Below are 25,759 nucleotides of genomic sequence, written 5' to 3'. Positions count from 1 at the left end.
CCATATGGTTGTGGGCTACACTAGTTCGTTTAGCAGACAAGATTTGCTTAGAATTCAGTGGTATTATTTTATAGTATGAAGAATACAATTGAACATACCTGAATAAAATAGAAAGGATATTTTCTCCAAATTATTTGAGGGAGTGCCCACATGTGGCTTTTCTGTGTTAGCAGTTAACAAAGAAACAGGTACTCCAAGATGCTTAATTTAGAGTTATTAATGTAACTTTAGTTGTGATACAAATGTTGGGAAATGTGTCTTGATTTGTAATACATTCTAAGGCTGCATGATGCGACTCTAATGATGATTTGAAAAAGTCGCAGGAAAGGCATGAGCGCTGCTTTGTTTTTTTGAGCAGGCTGCACACACTTCATCAGTCTCTCATTCACAATTTGGCAAGCTCTTGATAATGCCTCGAATTTCCTGGCTGCATCCCCTTTGTGTGGCCATAATGCCCCCTAAAAAAAATCCATGCCTTTTGCGGCCAGTGGCCATTGTGCCCTTGGGCTGAATATAATAATTATAATTCCCTTCTCCCTGCTGCGTGCCGAAGCACCTCTCACTCACATTGGCTCTCTATCACGTTATCGGGTCTTTCTCACAGGCTACAAGTGAAGACAGACACGTTGGGTACACAACTGCGGGTGTCCTTATCCAATTCCAAGGGGCATATTGAAGATATGGGAAGAACTGTCCACATTTACTTTCCATCAGCCAACAAGATGAGTAGGCCTAATGAACAGCAAAAGCATTAGCCTATGTAAATCTACTATCCCCCATGGTACAAAAGTTGACCTATTCCATTTTGTACAATAAATAAATATTACAAACATGGTACGGGACAGTTATGAGATGCGATCGATCGCAAATGAATACAACCACTAGAATAAAAAAACTGTTTTAAGCAATGAGCCTGACGCAACAGATGAGAACGTTTAGCTTAAAATGTTGATAAACTGTTGAGTTATTTCTTCATATTATAAGCGCAGCTATGCGCACACGGTAGTAGGCTATAAGCGGGAATGTTACATTAGCAGGAAAACACAATTTCTCAAAAGTGACCACAAATGTGATTATGCATGTAATTATTTTATTATAAAAGGTGAACTTTTATGGTGAAAATGATCTCCCCCAAACTCACGCGCTGTGCATGTCTGCCAGTTAGGCTCTAAACCCGTTGTAAAGCGGATTAACCTCTAACGAGCCTCTACCCCGGGTCCGGGATCACCCCTCACCCCCCCACACACTGATTAGCATAGCTAGCATAGCTTCACAAGTAGATAGTAGCATCTAAATATCATTAAATCACAAGTCCAAGACACCAGATGAAAGATACAGATCTTGTGAATAAAGCCACCATTTCAGATTTTTAAAATGTTTTACAGGGAAGACAAAATATGTAAATCTATTAGCTAAACACGTTAGCAAAATACACCACTTTTCTAACTCCATCAGTTTCTTACTACTTCAGGTGCTATCACCAATTCGGCTAAACTAAGATATTGATAGCCACTAACAAAGAAAAAACCTCTTCAGATGACAGTCTGATAACATATTTATGGTATAGGATAGGTTTTGTTAGAAAAAAGTGCATATTTCAGGTAGAAATCACAGTTTACAATTGCACCTACCATCACAAGACGACTAGAATTACTATAGAGAGCAACGTGTATGACCAATTTACTCTTAATAAAACATTTCATAAGAATAGACAAAGCATAGCAATGGAAAGACCCAGATCTTGTGATTCCAGACAATATTTCAGATTTTCTAAGCGTTTTACAGCGAAAACACAATAAATCGATAAGTTAGCATACCACATGTGAAAACGTTACCAGAGCATCGATTCCAGCCAAAGAGCGCTATAACGTAATCACCGCCAAAATATATAAATTTTTTCACTAACCTTCTCAGAATTCTTCCGATGACACTCCTGTAACATCATTTTACAACATACATATACAGTTTGTTCGAAAAGGTGCATATTTAGCCATACAAAACCTGATAGCCTATAGAAATGTTGCGCAACATGAGGTCATGTTGGCTCTCATAAAGTGTCTGATTAGATTTTCGATTACATTTGCATTGATGTCAGAGTGATTAGAGGGACAATAGAGTGCTGAGTACCAGGCAGTTATCAAGTTTGGTAGGCTACTAATGACCATCAACAGCATCAGAGCTTGAAGAAGCCTAATTACCGTGACTAAACGGTCACATGGAATTTGACTGCCATCATGCCTCGTAACCGCTGGTGTGGCGGTAGTACAGTCACCGTAACAGCCCTACATGTGACTCACTGTCTATAGGAGTGAACCATTTCGGTGAACGGGGTGGTGTACCTAATAAATTGGCCACTGTGTACAGTTACAATTTGCCTATGAATGTTCCCAGTTATTTTATAATCAAGCAGCAGCAATTGGTGGCTACAACAACATTATGTAACTTCATCTTTTAACAGACATATTAATGTCACTATGTGGTATCTATGTCATTCAACAGTTAAGTGACCACATTTCCTGTGATCATGTTTACGACGCAGTGTGTGTAACATCCACATTACAAACTGTAATTATAGCCATTTTACTGCCTAAGTAAGATCCACCGGTATGAACAAGTCCAAAAACTAGACAAATCATGTGTGGATTAGTTCAAACATGTATTAGACAGAGCAAACACAAATAGTTTGTTTTGGAGTTTGTTTAAGTCAGCTTTAGTTTTTCCTTAAATTCTTCACAATGTTTTCCTCCCTAATCCACTGGACTCACCTGAAGGGAAAAACACATTGAGCTAAAGTGAACACTGGTCTGAATTCTGGGCCCGTATCCACAAATCATTGCAGGGTAGGAGCTAGGATCTGTCCATATAAACGTATTCATTATGATCCAAAAGGCAAAACTGATCCTAGATCAGCACTCCTACTCTGAGACGCTTTGTGGATACGAGCCCTGATCTCACCTGTCTGAGGATATTGTGGTCCGTCAGTTTCTCTCTGAGAACCAGGATGTTGTCCAGAACACTGCTCTCAGGGCCCCCCAGGAAGGTAAGGTTAAGGGTGCCAGACCCAGGACACACCCTTAGCACACAAGTCCTATCTGCCCACACACAGCACACCCCGACAGGGGGAGACCTCTGTGGGACAGGGGGGCTGTATGGAAGTGAAGTAGGAAGGTAATAGGTTAGTTATCTGATTGAGTTGGCCATTTTTTTTATGGACAATCATCACTCACACGAATCATTGCTCTTGGGTTGTTATGGTAAAAGAGGCTGTGTCCTCAATTACTTACCTGGTAAAATGAAGGCAATAAATAAACAAACATGATGATGATATAATCTTTTGTGGTGCAGAGGCGGAGACTCACGTGGTAAGCGCCATAAAGAGGGTGTGGTCTCCTCCGTTCTGAGCCAGCTGGAGGGGTGTGGCCCCCTCTTCATTTGGCAGGGTCAGTGCCCTCTGACCCTTGGGCTGGCCAATCAGGAAGCGGGAGAGACAGAGCAAACCCAGACGCACGGAGAGGTGGAGGAGAGTGTCTCTGGGCTGGTGCTCTGCAGAGAGAGAGACAGAGAGAGACAGAGAGTTTATTTATTTATTTCCCCCTGATATTCATACTTCAACTATGTGCACATTGTTTAAAAACTGTACATAGCTAAAAAAAATATAACATTTGAAATGCCTTTATACCTTTGAAACTTTTGTGAGTGTAATGTTTACTGTTAATTTCAGAAGATTTTTTTCACATTTATTGTTTTAGTATTTGCTGTGGCAATGTAAACATGTTTCCCATGCCAATAAAGCCCCTTTTAATTGAATTGAGAAGGTAAGAGGGGGTAAAATAACATGGTAGCCAATGTTAATAACATTGCAGACACAGATAACACTGTGTTCCATAAAATAGATGAATACAGACAGTATTCAGGCCAGAGGGGACCAGCCCTCTGTATAAGAACATTGTGGCCTCTTACATCTCCACTATAGATCACTCAACTGTTATCACTGTTATCCTTCACACGATATCTTCACCGTCCACACTTATTGTACTCCCCTCTCTAGACCTAAACACACATATCCTGGCTCCAGGTCAGGTGTGAATGCCGAAATACACTCTGAATGCGCACACACACAGTAGTACATGGTATGCGCATAGATGGTACGCACTGTAGCTAGAACACATACATTTGGTATTTGCTATTTTATTAGGATCCCCGTTAGCGGTTGCAAAAGCAGCAGCTACTCTTCCCGGGGTCCACACAAAACACGAAACATAATACAGAACATTAATAGACAAGAACAGAACTACATGGTACCGTATGTAGGCCTACTGTAGCTAACACACAATCCAGATGGGTGTCATGCTGTGTGAAGTCCATCTAGACTAGAAAACTGTATGGAGAATGCAATGCATACCAACAAAGCAGGTCAGGTATGTCACACTGGTGTTAGTTATTACACTGGCTTGTATCTTAGGGCTGTGGTATTGAGAAAAAATCCTACAAGTCCTTGGGAAAATTCACCCGTTTGATTCAGGCAGCATATCAAATGGCACCCTGTTCCCCTATCTAGTGCACTACTAATGACCAGAAATCGGGTGTCATTTGAGAGGCGACTTCAGTAACTCCTCCTCGTAATGAAGAGATGAGACATTGAGAGTGACAGGGATGATAACGACATTGACAGAAGCCAGCGAGAGAGCATCAGAAGAGCCCAGACACACACACACAAATACGGTAACCCTCTCAACCTGCTCAGCATGTGTTAATGAAGCCAGTGCGTTGGAGGGATCAGGTGGCTGCGGCCCAGAGCAGGGCACACACACATCCTTGTTGTGTTTGATTACACACACTGAATTACATTTTTTAGGAGGGGAATAGGTCTATACTCTATACTTTCCAGCAAGACTAAGAAAGAAAGCTATAGTTGCTATGGAAATCGGCCTATATCTCTTCATTCTGAATCGCTGTCCTAAACTTGAACTTTCTCTCCATATCTTTTTCACACTGTGTTCGTTCCCACAGTTACCCATACTGTACCACAAATGCTTAACGATGTACCACATAACCATGACCCAATTACTTGACCAAGAACTGTAAATGAGGGAAAAATACTGTCCCTTCCAGGTCAAAGTTCAGTCAACTAAGAAAATGTATTGAAAAATGTCCTTAGAGACAATATTTTAACAAACCTAACACAATGCTAAATCTTAGCGCTAGCGCTATAGGTTCGGGGGAGTGCCAGAAATATTTGAGCTATTTTCACAACCGGAATTATGGCCGCAGTAGCTGGCGGTGGTGCGAAAAGGCTGGGTTTTAATGACTAAACAAGTTGTAGGTGTGTCAAGGCTTGACCCCTCACTGGCCAATCAGAACATGCTCCATGGCTAAATAGGTGGTTGCTTAAAATTGTGTATTTACGGTCTTTTATGTATTGCGTTGTCATCAACTCCAGTTTGACTGTTAATCCATTATAGCCTAGCTTGTTAAATAGCCTACAGAAACAAAATAACAAAATGTATTTAGGCCTATCCCATCTTTGCTAAATAGGTTGAACATGTTTGCAGTCCACATTGCATGGCTTTCAATATGGAAATATATTGTTAAAATTAACATTCGCACTGATATAAGGGCGAGGCCTACTGTACATTATATCTGCCATGTCAGAGGCATGGACTATCAGAACATTGGCAATAAGCAAAATTAAAATTCACTATTCATAAGGTTTAAAAAAAGAGTGAATAATTCTAATCAAATCAAAACAACTTGTTTTTAATAGGCTACAGTATGTCTAAAGACAGGTATAGGTACCATAATTGATCCCCGTGGGCATAAAATATTAAGGTCGACTTGAGGCTTTTACGCACATCCAAAATTATAACGGGAGCTGGCTAAAATAAGGATAAAAAGAATGTCAAGCTCCCTGTTTTGCTGCTCCCAAACTTGATCTTTGAATAAAGATTTGGTGGTTTATATTTTTGTTCAAAGAAGTCGAATGAGCCAAACCCTTTACTGATAGGCTGCTATTTGGCGAATGCATTGTGCAGGACAAACAAAAAACAGCCTTCATTGAGGGGAGACTATGCTTGTTTTTTCTGTCAAATGAAATAGAAAAACAAGCAATCTGTTTATTAAAATAACAGCAATATTTCTAAATAGGATGGGGTCAGAAACATATCACAAATCACACCGGTGTCGCACTGTGTGCACACGCAGGCCTACATGTCTTTACGCATAATATTTGCACAAAATACTACGCTCCTGTCAATTGTATCATCAACTTTACCTTTGAGGCACATTTTTTTATTTTTTATCTGCCGTTGATATTGCATTACAGGAGGACTGAATAGTTTGGAAGAGCGTGTCTTTGGTAATCGGACGAGAGACGCTCTTTGAAAATGGGGATGGATAGCTTAAGTGCAATGAAGTGCGCAGGTATGTGAATTGTGAATCATTAAAAAGCATGAGGGCAAAAACCTCTCAGTAGACCCTTTAAAACCCCTTTATTTATAGACTGCTTGGCTAATACATGGCCAGGATTATTTTTTTTTATGCACGTATGTGAAGCTACTAAGCTAGCCTTGATTAAGGGGAGGGTAGGCTAGCTTTTAATCAAATTCAACTAAATGGGCGGGAAACCTATTTATTTTTTATGTTTCTAAATACGAGATTCACCGGCACAAAAGGCACCTCTCTCGTTCCATGGGCACAGTGTGTCATGGCTGTATAGGCTGCAACATTATCAACAGCGTGAACGTTAAGACCCGATTTTTGTGGACCTTAAAACTTCCCATTAGCGCTGCATGAAAATGTCACATTTGCGCTTGTTTTTAAAGGACACCTCAAATATTCCCACCCCTCCTACCTCAAGGCACACAGACAATACGCGACCTTTCCAATGAGACGGGCAAGCATTGAAGAGAACAATTTACAAAACACAATCCCCCCCTCTTACGTAAGAAGCTGTGGGTGAACTTGGTCTGTGGCTAGAATGAAGCGCGTTTCTCCATCCCCCTTCACTCTTCCCTTCTCAGTATGACATACACAGTCCAAACTAATGTCATCGCGATCCGTGTGCTTTCGCTAGCTTGATAAAGTTAAATAACGAGTTTTGATAATGAGTTTTGTGTGTGCATGTAGGCTTTCGTTTGAATCTGGCCATAGCGGTGCCAGTCTGTCTCTGCCAGCTGGTTGTTCTGTTGACCTGTTTGGCAAGGTATCCATGTGGCATTGTTGTTGTGCTGCATGCAGAAACAGGCTGGCACCAGAGATGGTGTTTGTCTATAGTATTTCCTCCCTTACTCGTAGAGACAATGTAACACCATATAAAACGCTCATGTGACAATGAACATGACATTAGCACATTGAAAGAGAGTATGTGTAGTCTGCATTATTGCCCTTACCATGGTTCCATGGCACCAGCTACAGTAAGTACAAGTCGAGCTGAGTTAAGCGAGTGTTGTTGTGCTGTGTGTGAACACATTACATGGCACTATCTGAAATGTTATGACTGAAAACGTATGGTATTCATCTGAATACGTCTGTGTAGCCGATACAGAAGCTATTGTTTTCATTGTTTAATTTCAAGAATTATTTACCTTTCTGAACGGGGATAACTGTCTTGGGGCATTTCTTCCTTACCTGTTACTGATTGTAATCTATATGACATAAGCCTATTGGCTAAGTGGATAACGTTGTTTTATATTGTATTGTATAGGAGAGCTAGTTACCTTCTCTAGGTTGGCTGGCCTTGCCGCTCCACTCCAGTGGGTAGTCCAAGTTGGCCACAGCCTGGGTTATCTTCTCATCCATCTCCCTGAGACGACACTCCACCTCTGGATCAGGTCTGGGTCCCCCATACCCATCCTCCTGGTCTGTCTTCCCCAGATCGTGCTCTCCTGAGCCAGCACTCCTGTCACCCTCCGTGTTCCCCTCCCCTGGAGCTGCTGAAACCCTCCTCAGGACCTCCAGGTGGCTCTGGGGACTCAGACAGTCGCTATTGGCTAGCAGGTACTCGGCCACTTCCTGTGGCAAATCACAGACGTAGTCCAGCGAGGCCCCGCCTCCACAGGGCTTGGCTCTGCCCTCTGTGTGGCAATACGCTGTGACAGAGACAGTCTCCTGAAGGTCATGACCTGTGGAGGAGAGGAGACGAACAGACGACTGATGATGGAATATGACAACGATACGGTCTGAGAGTCCTGCCGACACCGAGGCTGTCCTAATGTGGACACAATAAGACAAGAATAGTTTTCTGCTCCCAAACATGATTTCTATTGAAGATTGTGATCGAGCAACAATGTTTGGACCAACATGGTCCTCATTAAGTTAGGCAAACTACTGCTATGAATACATCTACTGACTTAATTAGAATCGCAGTTATTTTGACCTAAAATTTGAATAAAAGGGGAATTAATGATAACTGGTGGCAATGACCCTGTATCAAACTAAGGGTTCTGTTCGAACCTCAGTCAGTAGCTCTGTGTGTGACTGTCAGACTGATCTGGGATCAATGGGCACCAGGAATTGTGGGACTCACCTGGAACAGTGAAGCACAGAGACTTTCCATCCTCTGTTCTCTTCCCTAGAGTAACATGGGCTAGTCTGGAACCTTCTAAAACCACATAGAACTCTGTCTGTTCTGGTTCTAGATCTGGAACCTGCAGAAGAGCACACACTTCCAATTGGCCCTGAGAAGAGAGATGGACAGAGAGAGAACGAGAGAACAAAAGAAAGAGAGAGAAAGGGGGTGGGGATAAAAAGGGTTTTACCGTGTGATATCACGATATGGTTTCATTGGTTTTCTATCTAGAGAGAAGAACAGAAAATTAGAAGAAGATAAGACAGCGCATCAACACATTCCTGTGACTGTTCATCAAGGCCACTGTTAATAACGTTACATTATGGACTATAACTACTGTTCTCTGAAGGAAAGAAACAAGGTACAATACAACTATGGGGAGTCGTACTGTCGCGACTTCGATTGAAGAATCACACCTGACAAGGCCAATGAAACTATGGGGAATGGAGTCCCGCCTCAACGGATACCAAATGAAATGGCTCATGGCAGACCTCCCAGACCTCAACTCCGCAAGATGCAATAGCCTGGGTATGCGCGTCCTGCGCACTGCCTCATGACCCTCTCCTGTCCCAGCTGTAAGCACACTACACTGTGGTGCAGTGACATCCAAGCAATAAAACCTCACAAAAGTGTGTGGTGTGTGGTGATGCCCAACTCAACGCAGCATAAATATCCCCTGCAGTCAACCCTTTAAAAAGCTGCCAGACCCCTGGTGGAGTGGGCCCGCTCGACGCTAGGTAACCTTTGCCCCTTCCTGCTATATGCCACCCTAGTCTCCAGGGGCAAACTGAGTACAGGAAGGGTGTACGGAGAATGTGTGTAGGTCCCCAACACATTTAACCCGAGGCCAAAGCCATGAGCAGGAAGGTCTTGTGGGAGAGGATCTTCAGATCCGACTCCAGAGTCTCAAAGGGGGCCGTACACGGTGCCTCCAAAACCAGAGCCAAAACGCATGTAGGTGTAATAGGTTTAAAGACCAGTCTGAGACTGTGCACACCTTTCAGGAACAGCACAGGGGGTGGCCACCCGGTGTGGCTGTCAATTCCCACATGACGCCCTGAGATAGCGGCCATGTACACTTGGAGAATGCCCGACCCTGCTAAAAAAGCTCCTGTAGGAACATAAGGATGTCCCTCCCAGACCTCAAACGCCTACCTCTTTTACGCATACAGGTTGTGGACTGAATGGTAACAATAACGTTCAGAGGTAAACCTCTAGCAATCAGAAAATCTATGGCTTTGCGTGCCAAACCTGCCTATGTGCCTGGGACAACAGGTCCCTGCGCAACGGGAGTTGCCACGGGACCCCGCCCAACAGGCTAATGATCTCCACGAACCAAGGCCGTCTGGGCCAACGGGGAGCCAAAAGAATCAATGATAAGCCCTCCTGGGGCAACCCTCTCCGACTTGGGCTCCAATCAGCTCCACGGGAGGAAATCCATAAAGGAGGGTCCGAGGCAACTGGAGCGCCAGGGCGTCTGTTCCCAACGGAGAGCTCGGGTCCCTCTGAGAAAAACAGACGACACTGCATGTTTTCCCACGATGTGGAAAGGTCTAGGTTGGCCCTGCCGAACCTCTCCTATATCTGGGTAACCACCCAGGTGTGTAGCCACCTAGGGCCAACCCTGGATAGCAGATCTGGACCCGAGCAAAAGCAAGTGCGCTCCGCTCCACAGCAACATGGAGCGTACCAAAGCGAGGACAGGGAGAGACCGGGTCCCCCCCTGCCTGTTGATGTAAGCCGCTGTCGTCATGTCAGATCTTACCAGCACATGCCAGCCCAACAACGAGGGAGGAGAAGCCTGAGTGCCAAATACACTGTTAGAAGCTCTAGGTAATTGATATGCCAGGCACTCTGTGCCACAGTCCATACCCCCAGAATCGAGTAGCCATTGCACAGCGCGCCCCACCCTTGGGGGGGATGTGTCTGTCGTGACCACCTTGCAGAATAACACCTGGCCCATGAGAACCGCTTGCGACAGTACCTGGGGGTCTCCCCACTGGGCCAGTGCTCGAAGGCATGCCAGGGACACCTGAATCGACCGATTTAGATGAGATGTGTCCAATCCAGTGGTTAGCACCCAGCGCTGGAAAGGCTACATTAATAATAGCCCCAGGGGAACGACTACTATCATAGAAGCCATCATCCCCAGTAGGCGCAGGAATTGACGAAAACGCACTGTACGCCATATCCGAAATTGGGCCAAGCAGAGCCGGAAACCAGTGCTGCCCGTGAGAATCAGCTATATCCGAATAGGTCGATCCCCAGTGTGGATCCATTGGCCTTTGCCCTGCTCCAACCTCCAGGCCTGCCACATCCTGATTATAGCCTATTTTTCTAAAGCCTATAACCAACATGACTTTTAACTTAACGCTCTCATGATGGTGATGAAAAGAACAACAGCTAGGTCACGTTAACCCATCTGTGGTCTCTTGGGGATCAGGAGTCATTAGATCAGGGCTCTGTAGCGTTCTTCTTTCTGAGTGATCCACACACACACACACACGTGACGTCAGGGGAGCCAGCCAGAGCTACTGCAACAACAAGTTCAACAGCAAGTGGCCTGTATAAATAGCCTAGTAGCCTCACAACAAGAATGATTTTGAAAAACAGAAGACGCTTCTGATATGCTGGCAGGACTCACCTACACATACAAGTGCACGCATGCACACACACAAACAAGCGCACACGCCTAATTTAACTTCCCTGGTCTTTGAATAATGTACAATAACAACTAGTGGAGCTGTGTTCTGCTATTCACTGAAGTGCATATTAGATCCGAAGTAGAGAAACAGGTTCTAATCCTCTTACAGAATCATAATAGGACTGATCTGAATGGCCCTTATTAAAAACAAATTACTTCATGGATCAGCTTTGATGAAATCAAATCAAATTTTATTAGTCACATGCGCCGAATACAACAGGTGTAGACCTTACAGTGAAATGCTTACTTACGAGCCCCTAACCAACAATGCAGTTTAAAAAAAATAAGGATAAGAAATAAAAGAAACAAGCAATTAAAGAGCAGCAGTAAAATAAAAATAGCGAGACCATATACAGGGGGTACTGGTACAGAGTCAATGAGCGGGGGCACCGGTTAGTTGAGGTAATATGTACATGTAGGTAGAGTTATTAAAGTGACAATGCATAGACGATAACAACAGATAGTAGCAGGGTTGTAAAAGGGGGGGGGGTGCAAATAGTCTGGGTAGCCATTTGATTAGATGTTCAGGAGTCTTATTGCTTTGGAGTAGAAGCTGTTTAGAAGCCTCATAGACTTAGACTTGGCGCTCCGGTACCGCTTGCCGTGCGGTAGCAGAGAGTACAGTCTATGACTAGAGTAGCTGGAGTCTTTGACAATTTTTAGGGCCTTCCTGTGACACCGTCTGGTATAGAGGTCCTGGATGGCAGATGGCAGGAAACTTGGCCCCAGTGATGTACTGGGCAGTTTGCACTACCCTCTGTAGTGCCTTGCGGTCTGAGGCCGAGCAGTTACCATACCAGGCAGTGATGCAACTGGTCAGGATGCTCTCAATAGTGCAGCTGTATAACATTTTGATGATCTGAGGACCCATGCCAAATCTTTTCAGTCTCCTGAGGGGGAATAGGTTGTCATTCCCTCTTCAAGACTGTCTCGGTGTGCTTGGACCATGTTAGTTTGTTGCTGATGTGGACACCAAGGAACTTCAAGCTCTCAACCTGCTCCACTGCAGCACCTTTGATGAGAATGGGGGCGTGTTCGGTCCTTTTTTTCCTGTAGTTCACAATCATCTCCTTTGTCTTGATCACGTTGAGGGAGAGGTTGTTGTCCTGGCACCACACGGCCAGGTCTCTGACCTCCTCCCTATAGGCTCTCGTTGTTGTTGGTGATCAGGCCTACCACTGTTGTGTCATCGGCAAAATTAATTATGATGTTGGTGTCGTGCCTGAACATGCAGTCATGAGTGAACCGGGAATACAGGAGGGGACTGAGCACACACCCCTGAGGGGCCCCTGTGTTGAGGATCAGCATGGCAGATGTGTGTTACCTACCCTTACCACCTGGGGGCGGCCCGTCAGGAAGTCCAGGATCCAGTTGCAGAGGGAGGTGTTTAGTCCCAGGGTCCTTAGCTTATTGATGAGCTTTGAGGGCACTATGGTGTTGAACGCTGAGCTGTAGTCAATGAATAGCATTCTCAAATAGGGGTTCCTTTTGTCCAGGTGGGAAAGGGCAGTGTGGAGTGCAATAGAGATTGCATCATCTGTGGATCTGTTGGGGCGGTATGCAAATTGGAGTGAGTCTAGGGTTTCTGGGATAATGGTGTTAATGTGAGCCATGACCAGCCTTTCAAAGCACGTCATGGCTACAGATGTGAGTGCTACGAGTTGGTAGTCATTTAGGTAGGTTACCTTAGTATTCTTGGGCACAGGCACTATGGTGGTCTGCTTAAAACATGTTGGTATTACAGACTCGGACAGGGAGAGGTTGATAATGTCAGTGAAGACACTTGCCAGTTGGTCAGCGCATGCTCGCACTACACGTCCTGGTAATCCATCTGGCCCTGCGGCCTTGTGATTGTTGACCTGTGTAAAGGTCTTACTCACATCGTGCTGGTGCTCTCATGCATGTTTCAGTGTTATTTGCCTCGAAGAGAGCTTAGAAGTAATTTAGCTCGTCTGGTAGGCTCGTGTCACTGGGCAGCTCTCGGCTGTGCTTCTATTTGTAGTCTGTAATGGTTTGCAAGCCCTGCCACATACGACGAGCGTCAGAGCCGGTGTAGTACGATTCGATCTTAGTCCTGTATTGATGCTTTGCCTGTTTGATGGTTCGTCGGAGGGCATAGTGGGATTTCTTATAAGCTTCCAGGTTAGAGTACCGCTCCTTGAAGGTGGCATCTCTAGCCTTTAGCTCAGTGCGGATGTTGCCTGTAATCCATGGCTTCTGGTTGGGGTATGTACTCACAGTCACTGTGGGTACGATGTCATCGATGCACTTATTAATGAAGCCAATGACTGATGTGGTGTACTCCTCAATGCCATCGGAAGAATCCCGGAACATTTTCCAGTCTGTGCTAGCAAAACAGTCCTGTAGCTTAGCATCTGCTTTATCTGACCACTTTTTGATTTATCTAGTCACTGGTGCTTCCTGCTTTCATTTTTGCTTGTAAGCAGGAATCAAGAGGATATAATTATGGTCAGATTTGCCAAATGGAGGGTGAGGGAGAGCTTTGTATGCGTCTCTGTGTGTGGAGTAAAGGTGGTCCAGAGTTTTTTTCCCTCTGGTTGCACATTTAACATGCTGATAGAAATTTGGTAAAACAGATTTAAGTTTCCCTGCATTAAAGTCCCCGGCTACTAGGAGCGCCGCCTCTGGGTGAGCGTTTTCTTATTTGCTTATGGCGGAATACAGCTCATCTGTCTTAGTGACAGCCTCAGTCTGTGGTTGTATGTAAACAGCTACGAAAAATACAGATGAAAACTCTAGGTAGATAGTGTGGTCTACAGCTTATCATGAGATACTCTACCTCAGGCAAGCAATAGCTCAAGATTTCCTTAGATATCGTGCACCAGCTGTTATTTACAAAAACACATAGTCCGTCACCCCTTGTCTTACCAGATGCCACTGTTCTATCCTGCCGGTACAACATATAACCAGCCAGCTGTATGTTGAAATGACGCCGTTCAGCCACGACTCTGTGAAGCGTAAGATATTACATTTTTGAAAGTCCCGTTGGTAGTTTAATCTTCCGCGTAGGTCATTGATTTTATTCTCCAAAGATTGCACGTTTGCTAGCAGAATAGAAGGAAGTGGGCGTTTATTCGATCGTCTACGAATTCTCAGAAGGCAGCCCGCCCTCTAGCCACTTTTCTCCGCCTCTTCTTCACGCAAATCATGGGGATCTGGCCTGTTCCCGAGAAAGTCGTATATCATTCGCGTCGGGCTCATCAGACTCGTTAAATGAAAAGAGGATTCTGCCAGTCCGTAGTGAGTAATCGCAGTCCTGATGTCCAGAAGCTATTTTCGGTCATAAGAGGCGGTAGCGGCAAAATTATGTACAAAATAAGTAAAAAAAATTGTTGCAAATAAACGAACAAAAACACAATCGGTTGGGGACACGTAAAACATCAGCCTTCTTCTCCGGCGCCATTGTTACATCAAAGATCATCTGAGGCCATAGTGCTTAGAACTCTGCCATTCCAACATAGAACTCTGACATTTCTACTGCCATACCAACTTTCAGCACCTATACAGCAGGCTACCCCTGGGGCGGCAGGTAGCCTAGTGGTTAGAGCGTTTGACTAGTAACCGAAAGATCGAAGAATTCCCGAGCTGACAAGGCAGTTAACCCACTGTTCCTAGGCCAACATTGAAAATAGGAATTTGTTCTTAACTGACTTGCCTAGTTAAATAAAAGGTTAAAAAAATATATATATGAGTATCCTACACCCAAAAGCATTTCAAGATTACTCAAAGACAATCAATCAAGCCAAACAAACAAAAACAAAAAAATCCAGAACGATAAGGAAGACACACATGACGATAGATATAAAACAGTGTTTTATACCTATGCACATGACAAGGCAATGGGAACATTGATGTACATTCCAGAATGTGAATCACACTGAGGTCTTCAGGGTGGCTTTGTGTGTGTGTGCGCGCATCGGAACAGAGAAATGTTACAGTACACTGCCTGAGCTACATACCTCTGAACAAATCTAGCACACTAATGACACATTAATGTAAAAGTCAAAATGACTGACACTCAAACTCGCATGGCATCATAAGCATTACAGGGACTTATTTGTAAAAGTAACCTGAATTTTTTGTGCAAACCTACTGATACCATGTATGAAGAACGATACACAAAATTGAAAGTTACCATCATGTCTAAACGTAAGTCTTTAAAAACCTTGTCCCAAGGCTATTGCACTGAATGATTGGTGCAGAAGATTAGAATTGTATTAGTGGGTCTTCTGTGCAATGTAGCCACACACATTATGTGGTAGACTTAATGTGTTTTATCATAGTTGCTTGCATTCAAAAGGCCTCCATTATAACGTTTCAGGTAAGACCCAAGTGCAGACTGTGTTGAAGTAACAATGTTTATTACAGCAACAGGGGCAGGCAAACAACAGGTCAAGGCAGGAGTCAATAATCCAGAGCAGTGGGGCCAAGGTACAGGACGGCTGGCAGGCTCAGGGTCAAGGGCAGGCAGAGTGGTCAGGCAGGCGGGCTCTGAGTCCAGGCAGACAAGGGTCAAAACCAGGAGGGTGAGAAAAAGAGAGACTGGGGAAAAGCAGCAGCTGAGAAAAACACTGGTTGACTTGACAAACAAGACAAACTGGCAACAGACAAACAGAGAACATGGGTATAAATACACAGGGGATAATGGGGAAGATGGGCGACACCTGGAGGGGGGTGGAGACAATCACAAGGACAGGTGAAACAGATCAGGGCGTGACAGTACCCACCCTCTAGGGACGCCACCTGGCAAAGGGCTGTGAGACATGGGTTTAGACACCTGAAAAGTAGGAAGTATACGGAGGGTACAGGGCAACAGAGGATGAACAGCAGAGGGGCTAATGATCTTGGAGCAGGGGGGAAAGGTCTCGGCTTCCGGGGGTGTAGCCGCAGGGCTATAGTGGCGTGTCAGAGCATCCGGCTTAACATCCTTGTTTACTGGTTGGTGTTGCGGAAGCGAAGTGGCCCGGGCCTTATTGAACCCCTACCGGAGTACCTCCTGGCACTCCACGGGAATGGCGGAGAGATCCGGGGCAATTTCCAAGCACTCAGGAAGACGTCCCGGGAGAGGCAGAGCTGATTTCAGGCAATGAGTGTGGCAGAACGGGCTCCAGCTGACGATGGCACCAGTAGACCAGTCAATCAGGGGATTGTGTCGCTGGAGCCAAGAGAATCCCAATATCATACGAACCTGCTGAGACTCAATTAGGAGGAATTGGATCGTCTCGCTGTGGTTCCCCGACACTCGTAGGTTGATGGGGGTGGTATGGTGGGTGACCCAGCCTATAGAATGCCCGTCCAGCGCTCTAACATTCATGGGAAAGGAGAAGGGTTGAGTGGGGATGCCCAGCTCGGACGGCAGGGCAACATCCATAAGACTCATATCGGCCCCCGAGTCGATGAGTACCTGGAGAGACTTGGACTGGTCACCCCACAGCAGGGTGGCATGGAGTAGGGGGGGAAGCTAAATTGTACTTAGGACGCGCCAGAGTACTCATTCCTACCAATGAGTTAGGGCTCTTGAAGTGACAGGTAGACACATAATGACCGACAGTACCGCAATACAGACAACACTGGGTGTTAAGTCTGCATACCCGTTCGGCTGGAGACAGCCTAGCCCTACCGAGCTGCATCCGCTCGGGAAGAGGTAAATCGTCAGTCTTCGGAGACTCTTGGAGGAACTCGGGTAAGCTCGGATCCTCCCGGGGACGTAGACGCCGGGGACTTCTGGAGTCCATCACATACAAGGTGGGATCCTTGAGTGAGCGATTGGGACCACAATCAAACCTCTTCTCCCTTCTGTGTTCCCATAGCCGCCCATCGATCCGTGAGTTGAGATCCGTCGGTAGTTCCCGGGTTGCAAGCTCGTCCTTTACTTCCACCGATACTCCGTGGCGAACAGCGCTTCAGGGTTCCAGGCACCCTCCGTTGCTAGCTTGCGGAATTCCAATACATAGTCCTCAGTGCCACACTGAGGGAGTCCTGCCAACGCTGGAGTAACCTCTGGGCAGCCTCTCTCCCGGACACCGGAGCCTCAAACTTCTCACCTCCGCCACAAATACCTCCAGACTGAGGCAGACGGTGGATTGTTGCTCCCACACCGCCGTGGCCCAGGAGAATGCCCTCCTGGACATCAGCAGAATGATGTACGCTATCCTCGAGAGGTACGAGGGGAACGAAATAGGCTACAACTCGAAATCAAGGGAGCACTGGGAGAGAAAGGCCCGGCAGGTTCTGGAATCTCCATCGTAGCGCTCCGGAGGAGGTAAGTGTGGTTCCCGGGAAACCTGGGTGACGGCTCTGCTACCAGCCGGGTTACTGAGAGACTCGGAGGTTATCGTCGTGGTAGACTGCCTAGTAGGCAATTTGTCCAAAGCTAGGTCGTGACATTTGGCCACAACTCCTCGTGCCTACCAATGGTGGCTCCTTGGGAGGAGATGGTGTTGCGGAGCTGGTCCAAGTGTGCTGAGTCAGTCATGGCCAGTTTGTACAAAATATTTTAAACAGAGAACACAGGTATAAATACACAGGAGATAATGGGGAAGATGGGTGACACCTGGAGTGGGGTGGAGACAATCACAGACAGGTGAAAGATCAGGGCGTGACATCTATTGCTCTACTTTGAGCTGCTTATCATCCAGTGATAGAGGAAAGACATGGTGAGACTTCCCTGTTATTCCCAGATTGGTAAACCAGGCATGGCAAAAACATTAACTTCATTATCTGACGCACAAAAAGGTTCAGCGTTTCCCCTGTATTAATTTAGCGGCGGCCACACCAAACAAACAAACAAAAACATTTATTTATTTGTTTAAGCCATTTTTGGGATGGAAAAAGGCTTTCCGTGTACAGTTAAATGACTAATCCCAGACAAAGTATTTAGAAAAGATAATTGACCTATATATTTTTTTTATATCATCTTTGTGAACTAGAAATCACCTAAATAAAAGCTAGACAATCAGAGTATTTTTTCACACCGCAACATTTTCGCTCAGATCTGTGGATAATTTTTTTTTTTTTTAAAGCTGCTCAAATTTAAAGCTGATTTTTCTCCCTGTCGCAATTCCGGACAGAGTTAAGCCGTGCCCCCCCTCCCTTCTGCAACCGTTTCCACCACTGCTAAAAAGAATCAGAGGTTATAGTAATCGTTAACCACAACTGTATGTACAGTAGATAGAGACCCAAGTTTTAATACTGACTCAACCAGCAGTTCTTACCCCCTCTATCATAGCATAATTGCACTTGGGATACACATATACACACACACACACCAATATGTATACCTTTCATTTCTCTTTGTTAAAGTGGTTCTAAATAATCATAATTAACTATTTTTATACAATGGGTGGGTCTAATCCTGAATGCTGATTGGTTAAAACCGCATTCCAGCCGGTGTCTATTTCACTACCACTGGCGAAATCTATGACATTAAAAGGCCTATTTACTCTGTTCCATCTGACTGCGCAAATCCACTGTCTCATCAGCCCAGCCAGGCAGTTTATAAACTTGATCTCCACTATAAAAAGCATCTAGACATTATCTCACAGTTCTTTTAGACTAACATTTAGTTTTCAACAGCGGAGATTTGAATAAACCTTGGTCTGTCTCTCTGACATTTGCAATATTGTTTCAATATTCAAATTCGATCTCAGCTGTGGCATAGTATGAAAGTGTCAGGATGACAGACAGGCAGGCAGCTTTTCTCAGCCAGTCGAAATCATGAATCAGCATCATTTTTATGGATATATACAAAGAAATATCAATAAAAAAAACTGGTAAAACGAAACGAAATGAAGCTAGTTTGCAGTCATTCTAGCTTCAGTTTGAAGTGATTGTGTTAGCTGTGGTGTTGGCTAGCTCCTCTGAACAACAGTGTCCTGACGAGAGAGCCAGGTGAAATCGTGCATCATTAGCTCATTTTTATGGATGTATGCAAATAAATGTCACTAGAAAACAGCATAAACAAATGCAAATGCAGATACTTTTTTGTTATTCTGGCTGCACTGTTTGACATGACTAAGTTAGCCGTAGTTGGCTAGCTAGTAAGCAAGGGATAAGAACATTGCCGGCCTGTATGGAAATAGAACTTTTAGGACAAACGACTGGGTTGCATCCATAGATACAGAACAAAAAGACTTAACGACTGGGTCGTGTCTCTGGCAAACGAACCGATGGAACGAACGACCAGCCGGCTTGGGTAGCAACCCTAGATTTGTGTCGGGACTATATCTTGTGGAAGGATGAAATGTCATGAATAAATTCATCAAAATAACGTTTTTAATGAAAATATGCAAATCATTATTTGAATATGTTGTATAAAAGTGCTAATGCCCTTGGAGCCGGTGTTTGGAGGATATATTGGCTCGACTTCATCTCGGGCCGCACAACACCCGTGGCAATATATCCACCCAACACCGGCTTCTCTGGCATTATCACTTAAATAGAATCCCTCACATTCTCCCCTTCTAACGCAATAGAGATTGCATCATCTGTGGATCTGTTGGGGCGGTATGCAAATTGGAGTGGGTCTAGGGTTTCTGGGATAATGGTGTTAATGTGAGCCATGACCAGCCTTTCAAAGCACGTCATGGCTACAGATGTGAGTGCTACGAGTTGGTAGTCATTTAGGTAGGTTACCTTAGTATTCTTGGGCACAGGCACTATGGTGGTCTGCTTAAAACATGTTGGTATTACAGACTCGGACAGGGAGAGGTTGATAATGTCAGTGAAGACACTTGCCAGTTGGTCAGCGCATGCTCGCACTACACGTCCTGGTAATCCATCTGGCCCTGCGGCCTTGTGATTGTTGACCTGTGTAAAGGTCTTACTCACATCGTGCTGGTGCTCTCATGCATATTTCAGTGTTATTTGCCTCGAAGAGAGCTTAGAAGTAATTTAGCTCGTCTGGTAGGCTCGTGTCACTGGGCAGCTCTCGGCTGTGCTTCTATTTGTAGTCTGTAATGGTTTGCAAGCCCTGCCACATACGACGAGCGTCAGAGCCGGTGTAGTACGATTCGATCTTAGTCCTGTATTGATGCTTTGCCTGTTTGATGGTTCGTCGGAGGGCATAGTGGGATTTCTTATAAGCTTCCAGGTTAGAGTACCGCTCCTTGAAGGTGGCATCTCTAGCCTTTAGCTCAGTGCGGATGTTGCCTGTAATCCATGGCTTCTGGTTGGGGTATGTACTCACAATCACTGTGGGGACGATGTCATCGATGCACTTATTAATGAAGCCAATGACTGATGTGGTGTACTCCTCAATGCCATCGGAAGAATCCCGGAACATTTTCCAGTCTGTGCTAGCAAAACAGTCCTGTAGCTTAGCATCTGCTTTATCTGACCACTTTTTGAATTATCTAGTCACTGGTGCTTCCTGCTTTCATTTTTGCTTGTAAGCAGGAATCAAGAGGATATAATTATGGTCAGATTTGCCAAATGGAGGGCGAGGGAGAGCTTTGTATGCGTCTCTGTGTGTGGAGTAAAGGTGGTCCAGAGTTTTTTTCCCTCTGGTTGCACATTTAACATGCTGATAGAAATTTGGTAAAACAGATTTAAGTTTCCCTGCATTAAAGTCCCCGGCTACTAGGAGCGCCGCCTCTGGGTGAGCGTTTTCTTATTTGCTTATGGCGGAATACAGCTCATCTGTCTTAGTGACAGCCTCAGTCTGTGGTTGTATGTAAACAGCTACGAAAAATACAGATGAAAACTCTAGGTAGATAGTGTGGTCTACAGCTTATCATGAGATACTCTACCTCAGGCAAGCAATAGCTCAAGATTTCCTTAGATATCGTGCACCAGCTGTTATTTACAAAAACACATAGTCCGTCACCCCTTGTCTTACCAGATGCCACTGTTCTATCCTGCCGGTACAACATATAACCAGCCAGCTGTATGTTGAAATGACGCCGTTCAGCCACGACTCTGTGAAGCGTAAGATATTACATTTTTGAAAGTCCCGTTGGTAGTTTAATCTTCCGCGTAGGTCATTGATTTTATTCTCCAAAGATTGCACGTTTGCTAGCAGAATAGAAGGAAGTGGGCGTTTATTCGATCGTCTACGAATTCTCAGAAGGCAGCCCGCCCTCTAGCCACTTTTCTCCGCCTCTTCTTCACGCAAATCATGGGGATCTGGCCTGTTCCCGAGAAAGTCGTATATCATTCGCGTCGGGCTCATCAGACTCGTTAAATGAAAAGAGGATTCTGCCAGTCCGTGGTGAGTAATCGCAGTCCTGATGTCCAGAAGCTATTTTCGGTCATAAGAGGCGGTAGCGGCAAAATTATGTACAAAATAAGTAAAAAAAATTGTTGCAAATAAACGAACAAAAACACAATCGGTTGGGGACACGTAAAACATCAGCCTTCTTCTCCGGCGCCATTGTTACATCAAAGATCATCTGAGGCCATAGTGCTTAGAACTCTGCCATTCCAACATAGAACTCTGACATTTCTACTGCCATACCAACTTTCAGCACCTATACAGCAGGCTACCCCTGGGGCGGCAGGTAGCCTAGTGGTTAGAGCGTTTGACTAGTAACCGAAAGATCGAAGAATTCCCGAGCTGACAAGGCAGTTAACCCACTGTTCCTAGGCCAACATTGAAAATAGGAATTTGTTCTTAACTGACTTGCCTAGTTAAATAAAAGGTTAAAAAAATATATATATGAGTATCCTACACCCAAAAGCATTTCAAGATTACTCAAAGACAATCAATCAAGCCAAACAAACAAAAACAAAAAAATCCAGAACGATAAGGAAGACACACATGACGATAGATATAAAACAGTGTTTTATACCTATGCACATGACAAGGCAATGGGAACATTGATGTACATTCCAGAATGTGAATCACACTGAGGTCTTCAGGGTGGCTTTGTGTGTGTGTGCGCGCATCGGAACAGAGAAATGTTACAGTACACTGCCTGAGCCACATACCTCTGAACAAATCTAGCACACTAATGACACATTAATGTAAAAGTCAAAATGACTGACACTCAAACTCGCATGGCATCATAAGCATTACAGGGACTTATTTGTAAAAGTAACCTGAATTTTTTGTGCAAACCTACTGATACCATGTATGAAGAACGATACACAAAATTGAAAGTTACCATCATGTCTAAACGTAAGTCTTTAAAAACCTTGTCCCAAGGCTATTGCACTGAATGATTGGTGCAGAAGATTATAATTGTATTAGTGGGTCTTCTGTGCAATGTAGCCACACACATTATGTGGTAGACTTAATGTGTTTTATCATAGTTGCTTGCATTCAAAAGGCCTCCATTATAACGTTTCAGGTAAGACCCAAGTGCAGACTGTGTTGAAGTAACAATGTTTATTACAGCAACAGGGGCAGGCAAACAACAGGTCAAGGCAGGAGTCAATAATCCAGAGCAGTGGGGCCAAGGTACAGGACGGCTGGCAGGCTCAGGGTCAAGGGCAGGCAGAGTGGTCAGGCAGGCGGGCTCTGAGTCCAGGCAGACAAGGGTCAAAACCAGGAGGGTGAGAAAAAGAGAGACTGGGGAAAAGCAGCAGCTGAGAAAAACACTGGTTGACTTGACAAACAAGACAAACTGGCAACAGACAAACAGAGAACATGGGTATAAATACACAGGGGATAATGGGGAAGATGGGCGACACCTGGAGGGGGGTGGAGACAATCACAAGGACAGGTGAAACAGATCAGGGCGTGACAGTACCCACCCTCTAGGGACGCCACCTGGCAAAGGGCTGTGAGACATGGGTTTAGACACCTGAAAAGTAGGAAGTATACGGAGGGTACAGGGCAACAGAGGATGAACAGCAGAGGGGCTAATGATCTTGGAGCAGGGGGGAAAGGTCTCGGCTTCCGGGGGTGTAGCCGCAGGGCTATAGTGGCGTGTCAGAGCATCCGGCTTAACATCCTTGTTTACTGGTTGGTGTTGCGGAAGCGTAGTGGCCCGGGCCTTATTGAACCCCTACCGGAGTACCTCCTGGCACTCCACGGGAATGGCGGAGAGATCCGGGGCAATTTCCAAGCACTCAGGAAGACGTCCCGGGAGAGGCAGAGCTGATTTCAGGCAATGAGTGTGGCAGAACGGGCTCCAGCTGACGATGGCACCAGTAGACCAGTCAATCAGGGGATTGTGTCGCTGGAGCCAAGAGAATCCCAATATCATACGAACCTGCTGAGACTCAATTAGGAGGAATTGGATCGTCTCGCTGTGGTTCCCCGACACTCGTAGGTTGATGGGGGTGGTATGGTGGGTGACCCAGCCTATAGAATGCCCGTCCAGCGCTCTAACATTCATGGGAAAGGAGAAGGGTTGAGTGGGGATGCCCAGCTCGGACGGCAGGGCAACATCCATAAGACTCATATCGGCCCCCGAGTCGATGAGTACCTGGAGAGACTTGGACTGGTCACCCCACAGCAGGGTGGCATGGAGTAGGGGGGGAAGCTAAATTGTACTTAGGACGCGCCAGAGTACTCATTCCTACCAATGAGTTAGGGCTCTTGAAGTGACAGGTAGACACATAATGACCGACAGTACCGCAATACAGACAACACTGGGTGTTAAGTCTGCATACCCGTTCGGCTGGAGACAGCCTAGCCCTACCGAGCTGCATCCGCTCGGGAAGAGGTAAATCGTCAGTCTTCGGAGACTCTTGGAGGAACTCGGGTAAGCTCGGATCCTCCCGGGGACGTAGACGCCGGGGACTTCTGGAGTCCATCACATACAAGGTGGGATCCTTGAGTGAGCGATTGGGACCACAATCAAACCTCTTCTCCCTTCTGTGTTCCCATAGCCGCCCATCGATCCGTGAGTTGAGATCCGTCGGTAGTTCCCGGGTTGCAAGCTCGTCCTTTACTTCCACCGATACTCCGTGGCGAACAGCGCTTCAGGGTTCCAGGCACCCTCCGTTGCTAGCTTGCGGAATTCCAATGCATAGTCCTCAGTGCCACACTGAGGGAGTCCTGCCAACGCTGGAGTAACCTCTGGGCAGCCTCTCTCCCGGACACCGGAGCCTCAAACTTCTCACCTCCGCCACAAATACCTCCAGACTGAGGCAGACGGTGGATTGTTGCTCCCACACCGCCGTGGCCCAGGAGAATGCCCTCCTGGACATCAGCAGAATGATGTACGCTATCCTCGAGAGGTACGAGGGGAACGAAATAGGCTACAACTCGAAATCAAGGGAGCACTGGGAGAGAAAGGCCCGGCAGGTTCTGGAATCTCCATCGTAGCGCTCCGGAGGAGGTAAGTGTGGTTCCCGGGAAACCTGGGTGACGGCTCTGCTACCAGCCGGGTTACTGAGAGACTCGGAGGTTATCGTCGTGGTAGACTGCCTAGTAGGCAATTTGTCCAAAGCTAGGTCGTGACATTTGGCCACAACTCCTCGTGCCTACCAATGGTGGCTCCTTGGGAGGAGATGGTGTTGCGGAGTCTGGTCTGAGTGAGCTGAGTCGGACAGGTGTCAGTTTGTACAGGTAACGATTTTAAACAGAGAACGCAGGTATAAATACACAGGAGATAATGGGGAAGATGGGTGACACCAGGAGTGGCGTCGTAAAGACAATCACTAGACAGGTGCATGATGAGAGCCGTGACATCTATTGCTCTACTGGTTGAGCTAGGTGATCATCCAATGACTTATAGGCATGACATGATAAAACTGCCCTGTAATTCCCAGATTACGTAAACCAAGCATGACAATGAGCATTAACTTCATGGATTTGATGCACTTAAAGGTTCAGCGTCTCTCACAGTATTGATTTAGTGGTGACCACACTGAATAAACAATTACAGACCTCTACATGCTTTGTTTAAGCCATTTTTGGGATGGAAAAAGGCTTTCCGTGTACAGTTAAATCGGCTAGTGTCATACAAAGTACTTAGTAAAGCTCCCCGACTGTATATATTTTTTTTATATCATCTTTGTGAACTAGAAATCACCTAAATAAAAGCTAGACAATCAGAGTATTTTTTCACACCGCAACATTTTCGCTCAGATCTGTGGATAATTTTTTTTTTTAAAGCTGCTCAAATTTAAAGCTGATTTTTCTCCCTGTCGCAATTCCAGACAGAGTTAAGCCGTGCCCCCCCCTCCCTTCTGCAACCGTTTCCACCACTGCTAAAAAGAATCAGAGGTTATAGTAATCGTTAACCACAACTGTATGTACAGTAGATAGAGACCCAAGTTTTAATACTGACTCAACCAGCAGTTCTTACCCCCTCTATCATAGCATAATTGCACTTGGGATACACATATACACACACACACACACACCAATATGTATACCTTTCATTTCTCTTTGTTAAAGTGGTTCTAAATAATCATAATTAACTATTTTTATACAATGGGTGGGTCTAATCCTGAATGCTGATTGGTTAAAACCGCATTCCAGCCGGTGTCTATTTCACAAGTTACCACTGGCGAAATCTATGACATTAAAAGGCCTATTTACTCTGTTCCATCTGACTGCGCAAATCCAC

At 45.4% G+C, this 25,759-nt stretch overlaps 1 protein-coding gene across 4 annotated transcripts in view; it reads right to left on the bottom strand.

Annotated features, from left to right (window-relative positions):
* The window catches only part of arhgef28a (Rho guanine nucleotide exchange factor (GEF) 28a), a 110,551-nt gene that overhangs the window by 62,017 nt on the left and 22,775 nt on the right, over positions 1-25,759 (bottom strand). For all 4 annotated transcript variants that reach the window (XM_071363378.1, XM_071363379.1, XM_071363381.1 and 1 more), the window contains exons 3-6: positions 8,525-8,675; positions 7,716-8,120; positions 3,360-3,543; positions 2,956-3,145 (exon numbers count right to left, since the gene is read on the bottom strand). In XM_071363378.1, coding sequence (XP_071219479.1) covers positions 2,956-3,145; positions 3,360-3,543; positions 7,716-8,120; positions 8,525-8,675 — 930 coding nt within the window. The remainder of the gene's footprint in view (positions 1-2,955; positions 3,146-3,359; positions 3,544-7,715; positions 8,121-8,524; positions 8,676-25,759) is intronic.

Source organism: Salvelinus alpinus, chromosome 24, assembly GCF_045679555.1.
Source record: "Salvelinus alpinus chromosome 24, SLU_Salpinus.1, whole genome shotgun sequence".
In the NCBI taxonomy this organism is placed as follows: domain Eukaryota; kingdom Metazoa; phylum Chordata; class Actinopteri; order Salmoniformes; family Salmonidae; genus Salvelinus; species Salvelinus alpinus.
The sequence above is the reverse complement of the archived record's forward strand: the minus strand, read 5'-3'. Positions and strand labels throughout refer to the sequence as shown.